This window comes from Quercus suber, unplaced genomic scaffold (genome assembly GCF_002906115.3).
Source record: "Quercus suber isolate HL8 unplaced genomic scaffold, Cork oak 2.0 scaffold_698, whole genome shotgun sequence".
Taxonomy (NCBI): Eukaryota; Viridiplantae; Streptophyta; class Magnoliopsida; order Fagales; family Fagaceae; genus Quercus; species Quercus suber.
In genome coordinates, this window is record NW_027070139.1 from 314,741 (window position 1) to 330,813 (window position 16,073).

The 16,073-nt window shown below is 33.0% G+C and overlaps 2 protein-coding genes across 2 annotated transcripts; one reads left to right on the forward strand and one right to left on the reverse strand.

Moving 5' to 3' along the window:
* Positions 1-978: 978 nt before the first annotated feature.
* Positions 979-4,735, reverse strand: LOC112038694 (protein MET1, chloroplastic). Its single transcript, XM_024071534.2, has 7 exons — positions 4,096-4,735; positions 3,168-3,274; positions 2,894-2,988; positions 2,660-2,736; positions 2,105-2,225; positions 1,564-1,623; positions 979-1,479 (listed from the first exon to the last, which is right to left on the reverse strand). Exons 1-7 carry the CDS (start codon positions 4,509-4,511, stop codon positions 1,336-1,338), a joined length of 1,020 nt encoding a protein of 339 aa, XP_023927302.1. The 5' UTR covers positions 4,512-4,735; the 3' UTR covers positions 979-1,335.
* Positions 4,736-10,440: 5,705 nt separating this feature from the next.
* LOC112038704 (LEAF RUST 10 DISEASE-RESISTANCE LOCUS RECEPTOR-LIKE PROTEIN KINASE-like 2.4) lies at positions 10,441-15,257 on the forward strand. Its single transcript, XM_024071547.2, has 3 exons — positions 10,441-11,354; positions 13,972-14,013; positions 14,121-15,257. Exons 1-3 carry the CDS (start codon positions 10,517-10,519, stop codon positions 15,251-15,253), a joined length of 2,013 nt encoding a protein of 670 aa, XP_023927315.2. The 5' UTR covers positions 10,441-10,516; the 3' UTR covers positions 15,254-15,257.
* Positions 15,258-16,073: the final 816 nt, after the last annotated feature.

Below are 16,073 nucleotides of genomic sequence, written 5' to 3' on the forward strand. Positions count from 1 at the left end.
CTCTTTACTTTTTTATTTTATGCTTCTAGGCAAAATAAAATACTGTTTGTCCATCCCCACCACCACCACCACCACCACCACCATATCTAAAATGTTAAATCACAGAATCATTACCATTATATATGTAAAAACAAAATAGGTAAAAGCTTGCATGATAAATTATTGCATGATAGAAGGGAAGATGACTTGGTGTTTAGTGTTCACTTGAGCTCAGAAACATCTTGATAATTTTCTTTTCTTTTTTTTTTTTTTTTGGATGAATATTTACATTTTAAAAAAAGGTGTAACAATCCCTCTTGCCGCCACCTTATATGCCCCCCCCCCCCCAATTTTTTTTTTTTTTTTTTTTTTTTTTTGAGTTGATACAAGTACAACAACTCTAAAGAAGAACATTTCACTTTGGTATCAGATTTTAGCTTAACTTTTATGTACAGTTTTTTAAAATCTTATATTTTTCCCACTTTTTTATCACTTTCCTCCACTTGTTCCATTTCTCATAATTGTTATTTTCTTAAGACACCAATGATCATATATTATGTTTTAATATATATAGAAGAAGAATCATTACTAATTAATTATTATCTTTTTTGGATATTATTTGTACATGTTTTTTGAATTTGAATTATTTAATATTTTACCTCTATAAGCTTAATTTGTTTTATTAATAAGTCATTCCTAATTAGATCAAAGGTATTTTTGGTAGTACAGAAAAGCGGACCTGTTTTAATTATTTATATATATATATATATATTTTTTTTTTTAATTAATTGTCTCAAATTTATTAGTAATATTTAAATTTATGAGGGGTCAACCCTTGAATCTTTGCTCTTGGGTTTAGAAAGTGAGCAACTGAACACCATACTAAAATCTTTAGACAATTGCAGTCATTGCCATCCACTTTCAAGTCATGTTTCGCCATATAAACACAATAACAAAGAAAAACAGAAAACAATTCTTTGAGAGCTACCTGCCCCTTGCTTCTCAAAATCTGCCAACAAGAAAATTATTTGGAACCATGATTGGACACAAGCATGTCTAAGCATGTCTGTCTGTTCTCTACCAGTTAGTTAGGTTGGGACAATCAATCCATGGTGACCGGAATTTAGAAATGAACTGGGATCCAAAGAATCATCTTAACATATTCTGATTGGAGAGAAAATTTGGATAAGCAACAGTCCTTAAAAAATCACATTGAACTAACAATATGCAAAAAATTTGCACAGGAGAAACTGATTGTTGGAAACATGGCTAACTCAATCCTTCCATTGGCTTTGTTGTAAGCTCACATGCAATTGAGAACTTGACTCCTATTTGCAACCAAATCAAATCAAGGCTCTATTTCTTGTTGAATATGCCAAATAAAGATTTAATGGCATTGATGGCATTTTCGTTGATAAATGACTCATCAAATCTTTTCATTAAAGGCTCAAAACCCTCCGATGCTCTGATATTGGCAAGGTCAGGATCTGTTCGGATTCTCTGTTAAGAGTAGCAACAATTTCAGACAGCTTGCAGATGATAGTGTTTAAGAAAAGCACAACTCTTTTATCATTGGTTCATTACCTTGAAGTCTTCAAATCCTACTTGCAAGGCATCTTCAAGCGCAGAGAGGCCAGCTTGTATCTGTTCAAAAAAGTATAGTTCATGCAAATAGATACATAAAATGACAGGTTTTTGGTAAATAAGGATGGTTTATAGTAAATAAGATTGTATCCTTCATCAAATGCCGTAATCCATAAAAGTAGCAAAACCTCACATAAGTCACTCAGATGAAATGTTGTTCCTGGTTGGGCAATTGAGCTAGGATAGAAATTAGAGACAACATATTGAGAAAACTACTAATTGGAGCAATGTAGAGTAGCTTGAGGGATTTTGGTTTGCCGTGTTTTATATCAGCTCAGGTCATGAGACTTTGTGCTGTTATAGTCACATTGATCTCTACCTATAGAACATAAAACCCAGCAAATTCATGCACTAGCCTGCTAGGTCCAAGTTTGCCAGGTCTAATAACGTGAACACCACCAAGAACAAATATAGCAAAAGAAAATGCATTTCTAATCAGTGATAACAATGTTGTTATGTTCATGCTAACAAGAGCAGTTACCTGATTAAGCTTAGAATAACAACACGCAACATTGTAACTTGCAACTGAAGCTTCATCTGGATCTGGTTTTGATCCCAACAAAGACTCAAACCTTTCTAATGCTTCCTCATATTTGGCATTCCTTCATGATTAACCGAAAAGAAAAATAAAAAAAATGAAAAATGGGAAAAGGAAATAAAGAGAGTGAATGAATGAAAGAAGAGAGCAAGATATGGATTCTAAATTTACCTGCAGAGGCAAAAATCAGTATATTCTATATGTGAAAGATCAGATAGCCCCTAAAAGGCATCTCAGGTCCCTATAAGGCTATTACTGAAATTTTTGTTGAGGGGAAAAGATATAATCCTAAGTTCTCATATGCCATATAGGGCCCAAAAGTTAGGAAGTGAAATCCGCATGAAAAATTTTAGTAAGTAGCAACTGTAACTTCTAGATTTTGGGATAAAAAGATGCCACCAATCCCGTTAATAGAATACAAAATTTCAGAGTCACCAGCTTAGAGAACCACCAAAAAACAAAACAAGCTTAGGTAAATATCACATTGGCAAGTCTTACTTGTAAAGTTGTAGTCCTTCACGAAGATCCTTTTCCCTGCTCTCTTTTTGTTCTCTTTTCCTCAGGGCATTTTGCAACTGAAACCAATCGTAATAACTCAGACACCATGTTGTTTTATGTTTTAATGAAGAGGGAACATGATTCTTGTTGATAGAGGAAGCATAGGTGATTAAGGTTTACAGGCATGCAATTTTAGCTAGATATTAATTGTCATTTTTAAAATGACACACATACCTGAATTTCCCTCACTTTGTTACTTATTACTCCAGAATTCCTCTCAGCTCTGATAATTTCCCTTTCACTTAATTCACCTCTCTGCTCTGGCTTCCCTGATAAAAATTTAAATTTACAGCCTTTAATCATGATGCAAAATTATGAGGTCATTGAAATTATGAATTGAGAGATATATTAGCCTGAAAATATTGGCAAATTGTCTTATTAATTTAACACGATTGACATTAGCGTGAGCTCAGTTGTTTTATCCTGTGATAATGGGCTATGAACTAACCATATCTCTTCTGCATTCTCATGAGCAATGGCCCGACTCTTTGGCGAATGGTGTACATTGTCCTTCCATATTCAGCTGCAGGCCATATGTCTGTCCCAAACATTGCACTGGATACAGTTACAACTCCTTAGTCACATTTCAATCACGACTTTGTCAATAATAAAATAGAAGTCGCAGAATTTTCTTTGATTTAGGAAAATTAAGTAGACATAGATAAACCTATAAACTGATATCTTGCCAATCAACAACTTGGATTTGCCTAAATCTGCTGAACCAGTGACAAGCTTGAGTACAAAATTCCAATTAAAAGCATTATCAATAAAAATAAGACATAAACCATCGTTCACACTCATACTCAGATGAGTCGGATTTGGTAACATAATCATTTACCATTTAGCTCAATCAAGGGACACCTTTATTTAAACATTAGCTTATTGTCTTGCTGCCTTTGTCCAAGATGATTAACAGGACTCATTTTTCCAGTCCTTGTAGCACCTTCAACTTGTAATTGGTGCTGTCACAACTTAGTCTTCTTTGCACATGATTAGCCCGTCCAAAACTTCCTTTCGATATCACCCCACATTTTGTCCCACAAAGGCTAAGTCATGGTGGCCTGCCTTGCCTGTCCTCTCATTTCATATTAGAGAATTTTAATGTACACCTTGTGCCTATTCTGAAGACTAACAACAGATAAATTCTCCAAAAATAAACAAAGAAAATGGAAAATTTAATATGAAAACCTCGTTATATTGACCAAGCCAACTCATAAACAATTACATTGAGCAAATCAGCAATTAAAGTATGCCTATTCAATTGAATTACCAATTTATGCAATATCCATGCACTTTTATTATCCTTGACAACAAAAACAAACTCATCAAAGAAATGAGAAAGTAAGTATACAAAAAAAAAAAAGAGCAAAGAAAACCTGGTGGCAAGTACTTTATCCCCCACAGTGAACTTCCCAGTCTTGTCAGCTGATCCACCCTGCCCAATCGCATCTATGTAAGTCCCACCATCTCGGCCCTTGACGAATTTCAGCCCATATGGCTGCACCAATTCCACCTCATACTCTTCATACTGTTCTTGATCTTCATCCCCTCCTTCACTTCCGCTCTCCTGTTCTGATATCTGGGACTCAGTTTCAGATGCTTTTACTATCAAAACCGATGGTTTCAGCCAAAGGGTATGTGAAAAACAGGTTGAGGCGCTCAGAAATGAGTGTTTCTTGAATGAAAAATGGTTGGTTTGACAAAACAGAAGTTGGGTTTGCTTGGTTTGGATAGTTCTTGACAATGGTGGTGAAGAGTAGAGCGAAAGGTGACTACTTGGAGCTAAAGACATGGTTGGTATGTTTAACTTGTTTAGTTTAAGTTGCTTTGTTTTTGAGCTTTAGAGATTAGAGTTGGAGAAGTATATCATTGAGTAGTGAAATCCAGAAACAAAACGTGGCCATTGGAAGAGTGAGGCTTTTGGTGTCGAAGAAGAAGAGGTTCAGATTACAGGTAATTGGACTAGTGGCTCTAATAGGCCGTTGCCGTTGGGTGTTCAACTCTTTGGTGTCTTGCCACGTGTCACTTATTGGGCTTACCCTGTTGTGGGACTACTCTGGCTTTTTCGACTGGACCTAAAAGCATATGCCATTCTTGGCTTAAGGTGTTCCATTACCATTTACACTTCTTATTTTATTTTATTTAAATTTTGATATAGTTATGGTAGGCTGCTGACCCCAGCTCGAACTATTTTCTCTCTATACCGCAATCACTTTATATACAAAGATGTGTTGATTAAATTATAAGGATCTTGGTCATTATTATTTACACTTGAGTATATATAGTGAACATCTCTATCTATATTTATATATATATATATATATATCTAAAAGCGGAAACGTAACATTTGTTATTACTACGTTCTTTTTAAACTATATTAGCAGCCATGTCATCCACTTATTTTATATATTTTCTTTTCTCTTTTTAAACCTTTTTTCCTCCCTATTCTCAAAAAAATAAAAAATAAATAAAAAAACTCTTCTTCTCCCTATTAATTCTCATCTACTGTTACATTTTTTTTAACATTTTCCCTTCTTTTTTGACTTTTTATCTCCCCATTACGGTCAACTTTACCATTACACTTTCTTCATTTTTTTTTATATTTTGACTCTTCTTCTCCCCATTTCATTTTATATAAATTTTCTATAATTTTCCTCATTTAGTCCATATTTTTTCCCCACAAAATTTGTGAGTACTCTCTCTCTCTCTCTCTCTTTTTGTCTCTCTCTCTCTATTTGTTTTTTCGTATAGGTCTGATTAAGTTTTTTTTTTTTCTTTCTTTCTTTTATAATATGTGTTTTGGTATTGTGTTTTTTTCCCCTAATTTCCCATTAGAAAGTCTTCTCTTTCCCTTTTATAACTTTGGTTGAATTTTGATTTGAGTTAATACTTAGTTTCTTTTGAAAATATGAATTTGAATATGCCTACCAATTGTGTGAATAATAAATTATTATAAATTCTATTTTTTATTCCTTTAGTTTCATTTTAATTTTGGCTAAGATAACATTGTAATTTTATGATAAGTTTTGATTATTATGATAATTTCCTTATTCCTCATAAAAAAAAAAAAAAATTCCTTATTCCTTAAAAGATGAGGAATTTGAATAATAAATTTGAAACTTATAAAGTTTAGTTGTATATTAGGAAAATATAATACACTATAATACAAGTTAGAAGAATATAGTTCACCTTTTAAAAATATTAATCAAACACACAAAAAATAATTAAATGATATATTTGTAGAGATAAAAAGATTAAAAAAAATACTTGTAAAAATATTTTTTTAAAATAGACAATACTTAAAGTAATTGTTACTTTTTATATGTAAAGATAAATGCCCAAATTTGTATATTGGGCTTTATCTGAGAACATGGGTGTGTCCGAGAAGGGGTAATTGATTGAGAGAGACCCTAAGTTTAAAGTCTCACAAAGAAGGAATGGATGGAAAACGGTCCGAGGAGTAATTCCTCCTCGGACATGACAAATATAGTTCAAATCTATAGTCCAGCAACCTAGGTGATATATCAGGAGGTTTACACAATGAAGATGAGCTTCTAGCATGTATTTAAGTGATAAAAACTCAAAAATATCTAAAGGAAAAGCTGCTACTACCACATTAAATAAATTGCAACTACTTTTTTTGCCGCATTTATGTAGAGAAAACTCCTGAACAGTGCAATCTCATCCACTACTATTCACAGAAAAATCAAAGAAGACGCCTGATGGAACAAGCACTCAAGTGAAAGTTTAGATGATTCACAAGTGTAGGATCAGGATGGCTTGAGATGAACTGTATAATGTGATAGACCTTCCACGATAGAGGTATCGAAGAAAAAGGAGAAAAGAAATACTATAGTAATCAAAGTTGTATTTATAAACAGTTATATTGATTTATACTCCGAATTATCTCATCGGACAGTGAATTTATTCAATCCAATGAGTCTTGTTCTTACTTGATCATCTTCTAAATCCATACTAGCCATTATTAACTTCATTAAAGTTTAACTCTTTAACCCACTCTCTACAAATTTATTGTATTGGGCTCATTGGGCCATCACCCAATTCTTCTTTGGGCCCTAAATTGTGACCCTACATTATATATTACACATTATTATATAATATTTATATTCCTACGCATCGCGTGAATTTACAGCTAGTGATATGTAAAAATTTAAGCGTAGTATTTATTATTGTTATACTCATGTTGAGCTATATTAGTGTAGCATTTTGGTCTATTTGGTTCATTTCAGTCCACTTCAACTCACTAAGTCCATTTTAATCCATTTAGTCCACTTAAGTATAACTAAAAATTTAACACCTTTTTTATTTTTCTTTTTTGAGAAAGAAAAATTGAACATCTTGTAAGTACAAGAATGACATATGATTTAGAGTGGAATCATAAAAGCCAGCAATCATGGATAAATTGATAATCTATATATTCAAAATTTTGAAAATCTTAGTGTTAAATTATCTGTTCACTATATTTACACACGAGTTTATGTTCAGTCATGATTATTTATTTATTTTTTATTCTACATTATTGATTGGACTCACGACCCTGATTTGAGCATTTAAGCTCGCGGTCATATTCCCCTCTCTCTCTCTCTTCATGGAATGAATTTCCCCAATTATGGCCCAGATTTACACAGTATGGGCTTTGAATGAGAAATGTCCAGTTTCAATCTATTGGGGCCACAATTGAGCTCATTGGGCACTCAATTTTTCAAGGTCCGTCCAAGTAACTACCCAAAAAAAAAAAAATTATGTACCGGGCTTGATAAGTAAATATAAAATGACCTTCAAATTCCAACCCATTCTCATTCGAAACAATTACCCTCCAGAAATTGAGCACTCAATTTGTCAAGGTCAAAGTAATTTCAATTGTTTGTGATTGCTTTGACCTTGACAAATTAAGTATCTCCTTACCATCACCCCAACACACCACTCTGCTTCTGATGTTAAAACATATAATTACTTCAAGAAAGTATACCAAGTGTGAAAGGATTTGCTTCTAACCTAGAATTTTTTTTTTGTTTGTTTGTTTGGGTTTTTTTTTTTTTTTTTTTTTTTTTTTTTTTTTTTATTTTTTTTTGTTTTTTTTTTATTATTATTTTTTTATTTTTTATGTTTGATGATCTGCTAGTGAATTGGAAGCTGTTGATACAAGGTCTCTCAAGTCACAAACTTCTTGATCTATATTCTTTTGAATTAGCACACTCTTTTTACATTAAAATTTTAATCTACAGTTCTACATAGATAAGACCAAGTTAATAGAATTAGAGCATTCACATCAGGTGTGCCAAATGCCAAATATTTGGCATTTGGCACACCAAACACCAAAAACAGACTATCATGAAATATGTTAAATGCTAAAAAGTTTTGGTATTTGCTACAGTAGAATCACATCTTTGGAATGGTACGGAAGGAATGTCATTTGGTTTTTATTATTTTTTATTCATCTTTCTCTCTCATCTCAAATAAAATATTTTTTCTTATCTTTACTTTAACCCACACGTTCACAACTTCACCCTCTCTACTCTCACAGACTCTTTTGTTCTCCCCTCTTCCCTTTTGCTCTCTTCTTTTCCCATTCATGAGCCACCACTAATTTCCTCTCTACTATCTCATAAATTCCATATTCACTAATCTATAAAATCTCCTTCACCATTTTTTTTCCCTGTTTTTTTGCTCTTCTCCTCTTTGTTTTATCTCATACACCGAAGCTACTTGGTTCGGTTTAGTTCATCTCAAAGCAAAGCATTATTGTTTCGTCTAGCATCTCATCTTATTGGGTTTGCATTGTCTAGCATCTCAACTTATCGAGTTCTGATGGGTGAATTTGGTGGTGGCTAGGATGTGGGGCATTGATGGGTGCTGGTAGTGGGGGTGGGCTATAGGTTGTGGTGAGGTTGTGGGTTTTTTTATTTTGTATTTTTATATATTTTTGTTTTTTTTTTAATAGTATTTTTATATTTGTATATATTATTTTAATATATAGAATTGAAGAATAGAAAATGTGATGTACGATAAATTGTAAAATAGTGTGTTAAAATAATAAAACAGTCTTTTTAATGTGTCAAAATGACATTTTTATAAAACACTTGATATGAATGCTCTTAGAATCTCCTTAATAAGCCTAAGACATTTAACTCATTCTTATTAAGTAGATTAATTAACAGCTTAAAACCAAAAAAATAAAAATAAAAATTGGTGAATTGTCTTGCTATTTAAAATTTGTTATGAAAATATTATAAAAGTGTTATAAATATAACATTTTTTTTGAAATTCTATACAAAAATAAAATAAAATAAAATTAGAGATACAATAAAAATTCACAATATTCCTAAATTCAAGAAGAATTAGGGCGGAGGGTTCAAATTCCTTTGGGCCCTTGGCACCTCATTGTCAAAGTTGCTGGTGCTGGACCAAAGAAAATGAACAGAGCCGGGTATGCTTATGAAGCCAAGACTACTCATGGAAACCCCATTCTACAAGGTATATCTAGCTGTACAGATCAACCTATTCTAGTCATCATCCAGGGAGCAATGCTGGAGGCAGCAATCAAGGCTAGGGACATGGGTTTTAAGCACGTTTTGTTTCTCAGTGATTGTAGGAGGGCTGTGCAAGTCAATAACAGCCAAATCACCTCTAGTTGGCAAGAGAAGAGCCTCACGTCTGATTGGTTTCATCTCTTAGCTGCTGATTTTGTATATCACTCTGTGTTTGTCCCAAGAGTTGTAACTAGTAGCGTTTTTTCTCTAGCTAAAGTGGCAACGAAAATGCCAATCAACTGCTCTTCTGTAAATCCGAACCTCTTGTAAGAGCATTCACATCAGTTCATTTAAAGTCTTCTAAAATACATATACAGTGAAAATTTTACACATTTTGAGTAAAAAAACACCCACATCAGTGGGTGTAAAAATATGTAAAGCTGGCCATATTTTTCCATGAGTTACAGTACCTGTGTAAATATACACGGGTACTGTAGCTTATGTAAACATTAAAATAATATTATTAGTCCACACAGGTACAATATAAAAAACTTCCTTTTCTTTTTCGCTCTTTTTTTTCTTTCTCCTCTCACTGGGCACACCAACGCAGGTCTCAGCTTCTCTCTCCCTGTTGCATTCCTCTCTTCCTCTCATCTTCTTTCTTCGTCTACTTCTACTCAGTTTTTGCTCATTCTCTATTGATAGACTCATCTTCTCTATTTGATCGGTTTGGGGATTTTGCAGGGTGGATTAATTGACAAACTCATCTTCTCTATTTGATCAGTTTGGGGATTTTGCAAGGTGGATTAATTGACTTGACAGACTTTGGGGCTAATTTCTCTAAAAATGTATGAGTTTTTTTCATTGAAATTTTAGGATTTTTTTGCTTTTTGGTTTCAAGCAAGATTATTGGGAGTTGCCTTTTTTCTGGAATGGTATCACCAAAAAAAAATCATACTATATATATATATATATATATATGTTTTAAAAAAATGAAAAATTTTAAACTTACTACTAATTTAATCATTTTATTACAAAAAGTTTAAAAGGACAAAAAAATATGATTAATTCTCTTTAAATAACGTAATAAATTAATATTTCAATTAATTTTTGTGATTAGTATCGTATCAGTTGTAAAGTTTATACAATTAAATTTGTAGTATTCATCACATGATCACATGACTCTACAAAAATAGGTTGAGTGAGTCTACAAATTGAAATAGTATTCATTCATCACATTACTAAGTCAATAAAAATCTAGGAGTCCTACGACTGCACTTTCCTATAGCTTCCTTCACCACAACCTATGATCCTATTTTTTTTTTCCTTTAACCCAACCATTACTGCTCCCATGAAGGGCCATGACCCTTCTCAGGAAATGAATTCCTGGCTTCTCTCGTCTTCTCCTAATTCTCTTGTTTATTCATTTTTCATATTCTTCATTTTCATCGATAACATTCATCTCTCTCTTTGCAAAGATGATTCATACTCAAGCTGTAGCAAAAACATTTTCTCTTGTGGAAACATCAACAACATTAGCTTTCCTTTCTGGGGAGAAAACTATACTGGTTGTGGCTATCCAGGACTGAAGCGCAATTGCATGGAAAATGTTACTACCATGGAGATTATGAACGTGACTTACCGTGTCTTAGATGTGAATCTCAGTGCCCAGATACTCACAATTACGAGGGAGGACTACTGGACTGGTTTTTGTTCACCAAAGTTCACAAACACTACCTTAGATCCCACACTCTTTGATTTTGGTAACGGTAATTTTCAGAATCTTACACTAACTTATGGTTGTGCTTTGTCTTCGATAGCTCACCCTAGGCAACTCACTTGCTCCACAACTACTGGGTCATTGTTTGATGTGCACATGAAACCGGGAGCTCTTGGTCCTGATGAGAATTGTGAAACAAGTGTGATTATTCCCGTTCGGTACAGTCAGTCCTTAGACACATTGGATTGGTCAAAATTGGAGCAATCTGTCAAACAAGGATTTGATGTGAAATTGAAGGTGGATTCTTCAGCATGTAACAACTGCACCAAGTCCAATGGAGTTTGTGGTCATGACCTCAAATTGAATCAAGCAACGTGCGATTACTCACAATCTAAACCAGGTGCTGAACCACCAGCTAAGCCAGGTAATTAAGTTCCTTCAACAAGTTGTCATTAATTGATGAGAAATAACTTTTTTGTATATATATATATATATATTTACTCTTAAAGTTTGGAGCTTTAGTTATTTTGTTAATTTTGCATTGTTTTAAGGTAGTCTACTATTTTGTCCCTAATTTAGGCAGCTCTCTGATGGGCTTCTTGACCTCTGTTTTACCACTTTTGCATCAATGTTACTATTTTGGGAAATAGGGTACCTCACCTCACAATTTACCAATTCAAGGAAGAAAAGAAGAATTTACCATTTGCATTTTGTATTAAACCTCTCTTTATACTTCATTTTCTAATTTTGGTCACCTTCTCTATTATTTATTAGCTTTAAGTATTCATATTATAAATTGAAGTTGCAACACTTAAAGCCTTTAATTGATAACTAATTGATTAGCTTTTTCTATGGGCTTTAATTAATTAGCTATTTGATTGCATGTTTGGGTCTTCTTTTCACCATTTTGAGATGGAAATTTAATATTGATTTTATTATTATTATTATTTAGATTACAAAATGCCCCAATATTGGTCTTTATATTATAATATTAACCAAAAAGTTAACCATTCATTAGTAATTTTTATTTATTTATGATGTAAGGACACAAAAATCTGGCGGCCCAAACTCACTTAGAATAGTGAAATTTGTGCTATCTAGCTAGGCCTAAACTAATAGATATTTGTAAAGAGAGTGGGGTAAAGCAAGTTGGGCTTAGCTCGAGAATTCAGACAGAGAAGGAATGAATGAAAGCCAAAGATTAAGTATATAAATGGTTCTTTATAATCTCACCCGAGGACGATGTTCTTGCACAAGGATGTACTTACTCTTTCTCTCTATCACTATTCTTGTTCTAATCTCTTTTTCTTGATTTTTCTGGGATCCCTTCATCTGGAAGTCCTCTTTCTTTATATACTCCCCAGCTAATTGAATCCTGGCCTTTCATCTACAATCCTCCCCCACTCTCCTTAGGACACTTGTCCCTTTAAACTTTTGTTGAAGGTGTAGAAGGAGATACTTAACTGTGAATTCTATTGTTCAGGTCACTTCTTCATTAATGTAACAGATAAAACTGTTACCAGTCATTTAATGTGGAGGCAGTAGGTGAGCTTTCACTCGAAACTTCCTTCACCTATCTTGACTCTCACTGAACACCATCCTTTCCATTCACCCTTCCAGGAAGTATTTTGTCCCCTCTCCTCCTGTCCTTGGGCAGGTCCCCTCCTCAGGCTTAGAATGCTTTTATAATGATAGTCACAGCTTGTTGTATCCTTTCTCGATCCTCAGGTCCCCACATATGAATTTCACCTATATTATATGTTCATCATTGACTTATGACTTTGCTAGCTTCCATACTTCTAAAATGTAAATTTTTAAATAAATAATTTGATAGTTGGAGAGGGGTTTGAACCCTAAATGTCATAGACACCCTAAAAAGTACAAATCAATTGAACTACAAGGCTCTTGACATCTCTTTTGAAGTTTAAATGAAATTTCTCCTAAATATTTGTATAAATAATATTCTCCATCTGAGGTTACTATAAACACAACAAATAAATTTATACCCTATTACATTGTTCCTTCCTTAAGGGAGAAGAATATCAATTTGTCAATGTCAATAGTTTAGGCAAGAATCTTGTTTTGGAAATAGAATATTCCTTTAAAAAAAGTCAATCAAGGACTTATGTATCTATTTATAGAAATCTAAAGAAATAGAGTGTTATTTATACAAACTTTTTGGGGAGTATTAGTTCAATAAACCTTAAAGAATGTTCGTCTAATTTATGTTATTATATATAAAGAAAATTGACATCTACATGCATATCTTTTAACGTATAAATATTATTATTAATTTAACTGGTAAAGTTTTTGATAGTTAAATAAGAGATTTAGAGTCCAATTCCCGCATACACTAGAAATCGATTGGTGTCTTGGACTGATGATATAAAGTTATTATCAAGAACGGACGTCATAAATTGAAACTTTTTCTAATAAAAAAACTGTATATATATGATTTTCTTTTTCTTCACAAAAAATTGTCCTTCTGTTCATTAGGTCTTATATGGTTGTACCTTTAAGCATTCTTTAACTTTAATTTGTTTTGGGTTGTTCTATCTAATTTTATTTAACTTTGCTGTAGGCTTTTGTATTTTTTTCACTTTTCAAAACGTTGTGGTTTTGATGGACTTAATGGTGCAGATTAGACAAAAGAATTACATCGGAACAAAAAAGGAAGTTAAATAACTTAAATGAAAAAAAAAAAAAAAAAGTTAAAGGATTTAATTAAAAAAATATCAAAATTACACAATTTATAATCGAACCTTTTTAAATATAATCCTTCCTCACCTTTCAATGGTAGTTGATTTTATCAAGTTTGTTTCAAATTCTTTTCCAACCATCTTTAAAAAATAATAGGAACATGACTCAACAATCTCTAAACTTGAAACTTTATATATGTGCTTAATTCTTCCTAAGCCATCAATTAATAGGAATGTAATTAATTAACCTCCATGTGCCTTGAACCCTCAATTGGTTTAAGATATATAACATTATCTTCCAATTAAACAATTGCTCATACTAAAACAATGCAAGTTTTACAGGATTATCCTTCACGCAGACACCAAAGTTCAAGATTCTAATAGGTATGTCATATAATAATCGGTGTGAACCATTTCATGGGCAGCAAGCACCTTTCTATTTCTTTTGTTTAGAATGATTTACATGATTAAATTCCACTCTTTCAATATAGGTGCTTCGGCTGGTGTTGTTGGGATCATAGTCCTCTCTGCTGTGATAATTTGCTACCTTAGAAGAGAACAATTATCAAGCATGGTCATGATGACGAAAAAGAACACGACAGAGAATCAATATGCCAAGGCATTCATAAAGAATCAAGGTTCACTTCAACCTAAGCGATATAGTTATTCAGAGATTAAGAAAATGACCAATTCATTCAAAGAAAAACTAGGCCAAGGAGGATATGGCAGCGTATACAAAGGAAAGCTATTGGATGGCCGTCTAGTCGCAGTGAAAGTCATAAAAGAGTTAAAAGGTAGTGGAGAAGAATTCATTAACGAGGTTGCTAGCATTAGCAGAACTTCTCATGTTAACATAGTCACTCTTTTGGGTTACTGTTATGGGACAACTAAAAGAGCTTTAGTCTACGAATTTATGCCCAAGGGATCTCTAGATAAGTTCATAAACAACCAAGGGCCTTCAGGAACAAATTGTCAATTGGAAAGGGAAGCACTCTTCCAAATTGCAGTTGGCGTTGCTCGAGGATTAGAGTACCTACACCGTGGTTGTAGCATAAGGATTTTGCATTTTGACATAAAACCTCAGAACATTCTTTTGGATGAAGATCTTTGTCCAAAAATATCTGATTTTGGACTTGCAAGACTATGCCAAAGGAAAGATAGTATTGTATCCATGCTTGGTACTAGAGGAACTATAGGGTACATTGCACCAGAGGTTTTTAGTCGAGGCTTTGGAGGAGTCTCATACAAGGCTGATGTCTATAGCTATGGAATGTTGGTTCTTGAAATGCTTGGAAAAAGAAAAAATCTCAACGTAGGAGCATCTCATACTAGTGAGAAATATTTTCCGGATTGGATTTACCAGGAACTAAATCTAGTTGAAAATGTTGGAAATAACATTGAAATGGCAGAGGAGGTAGAGGAAATGGAATGGAAGATGATATTAGTGAGTTTGTGGTGCATTCAAAGTGCTCCCACAGATCGACCATCAATGACTAAAGTGGTGGAGATGTTGGAAGGTAGTCTTCAATCTATCGAAATTCCACCGAAGCCCTTCTTGTCTTCTCCTAAAATGTCTCCTCCTAAAATGTCCATACAAAATTCTTCAACATCATCGTTTACATGAAAAAGGGGGAAAAAAAAAACCCTAAGGAAATCTATCCGTTCTTTTTTGGATAGAAAAATAGAGTTGTTGCTTGCTTTTTTTTTTTTTTTTTTTTTTTTAAAAAAAAAAAAAAAAAAAAAAAACTAAGGAAATCTATCCGTTCTTTTTTGGATAGAAAAATAGAGTTGTTGCTTGCTCTTTTTTTTTTTTTTTTTTTTTAATTGTTGCTCGCTATTGTTGAGTAATTGTTTATGCCAAAGACTAAATACACGTTTATTGGATAAACGATTTTACTTCACAATCTTATTACACAAATTAGTATGTCTTTTCATTAATCATATAGGGATTACATGGCTGTGTTTCTACTCATCAATTAATCAGTAAATTAATATGGATTCACATCATTTGGTCACATTGATTGTAATACACCTAGCTTTTGTTGTTACACTATTGTGCTTTCTGACTGACATTCTGATATTCTATATAGTTGGAGCATCCATGAATGAGAGAAGGTAATGAAGCACATGATAACCCAACTTTAAACTAGATACAATTAGCAAAAATTGTAGAGTTGACTTTGTTTTGCATGAATTTTAAAAATTCTGATAAGTTGCATTTTGAATGTTGTGTAATGACTGTCAATTGCTCTTACAAACAACATAAATGGAATTGCCCCAGCTGAATAATTTAACTGTTCAAGAAATGAAACCCAGAAAGTACTAATAATTAAGTACTCTGTATCAATTGGATGGGATTACCTTACAAAAAATGTGGTCATTCTGCTCCATTTTTTTCAAAAAATTTAAGTGAGAGTAATTGTATTAAGAAGAAGGAAGGGACC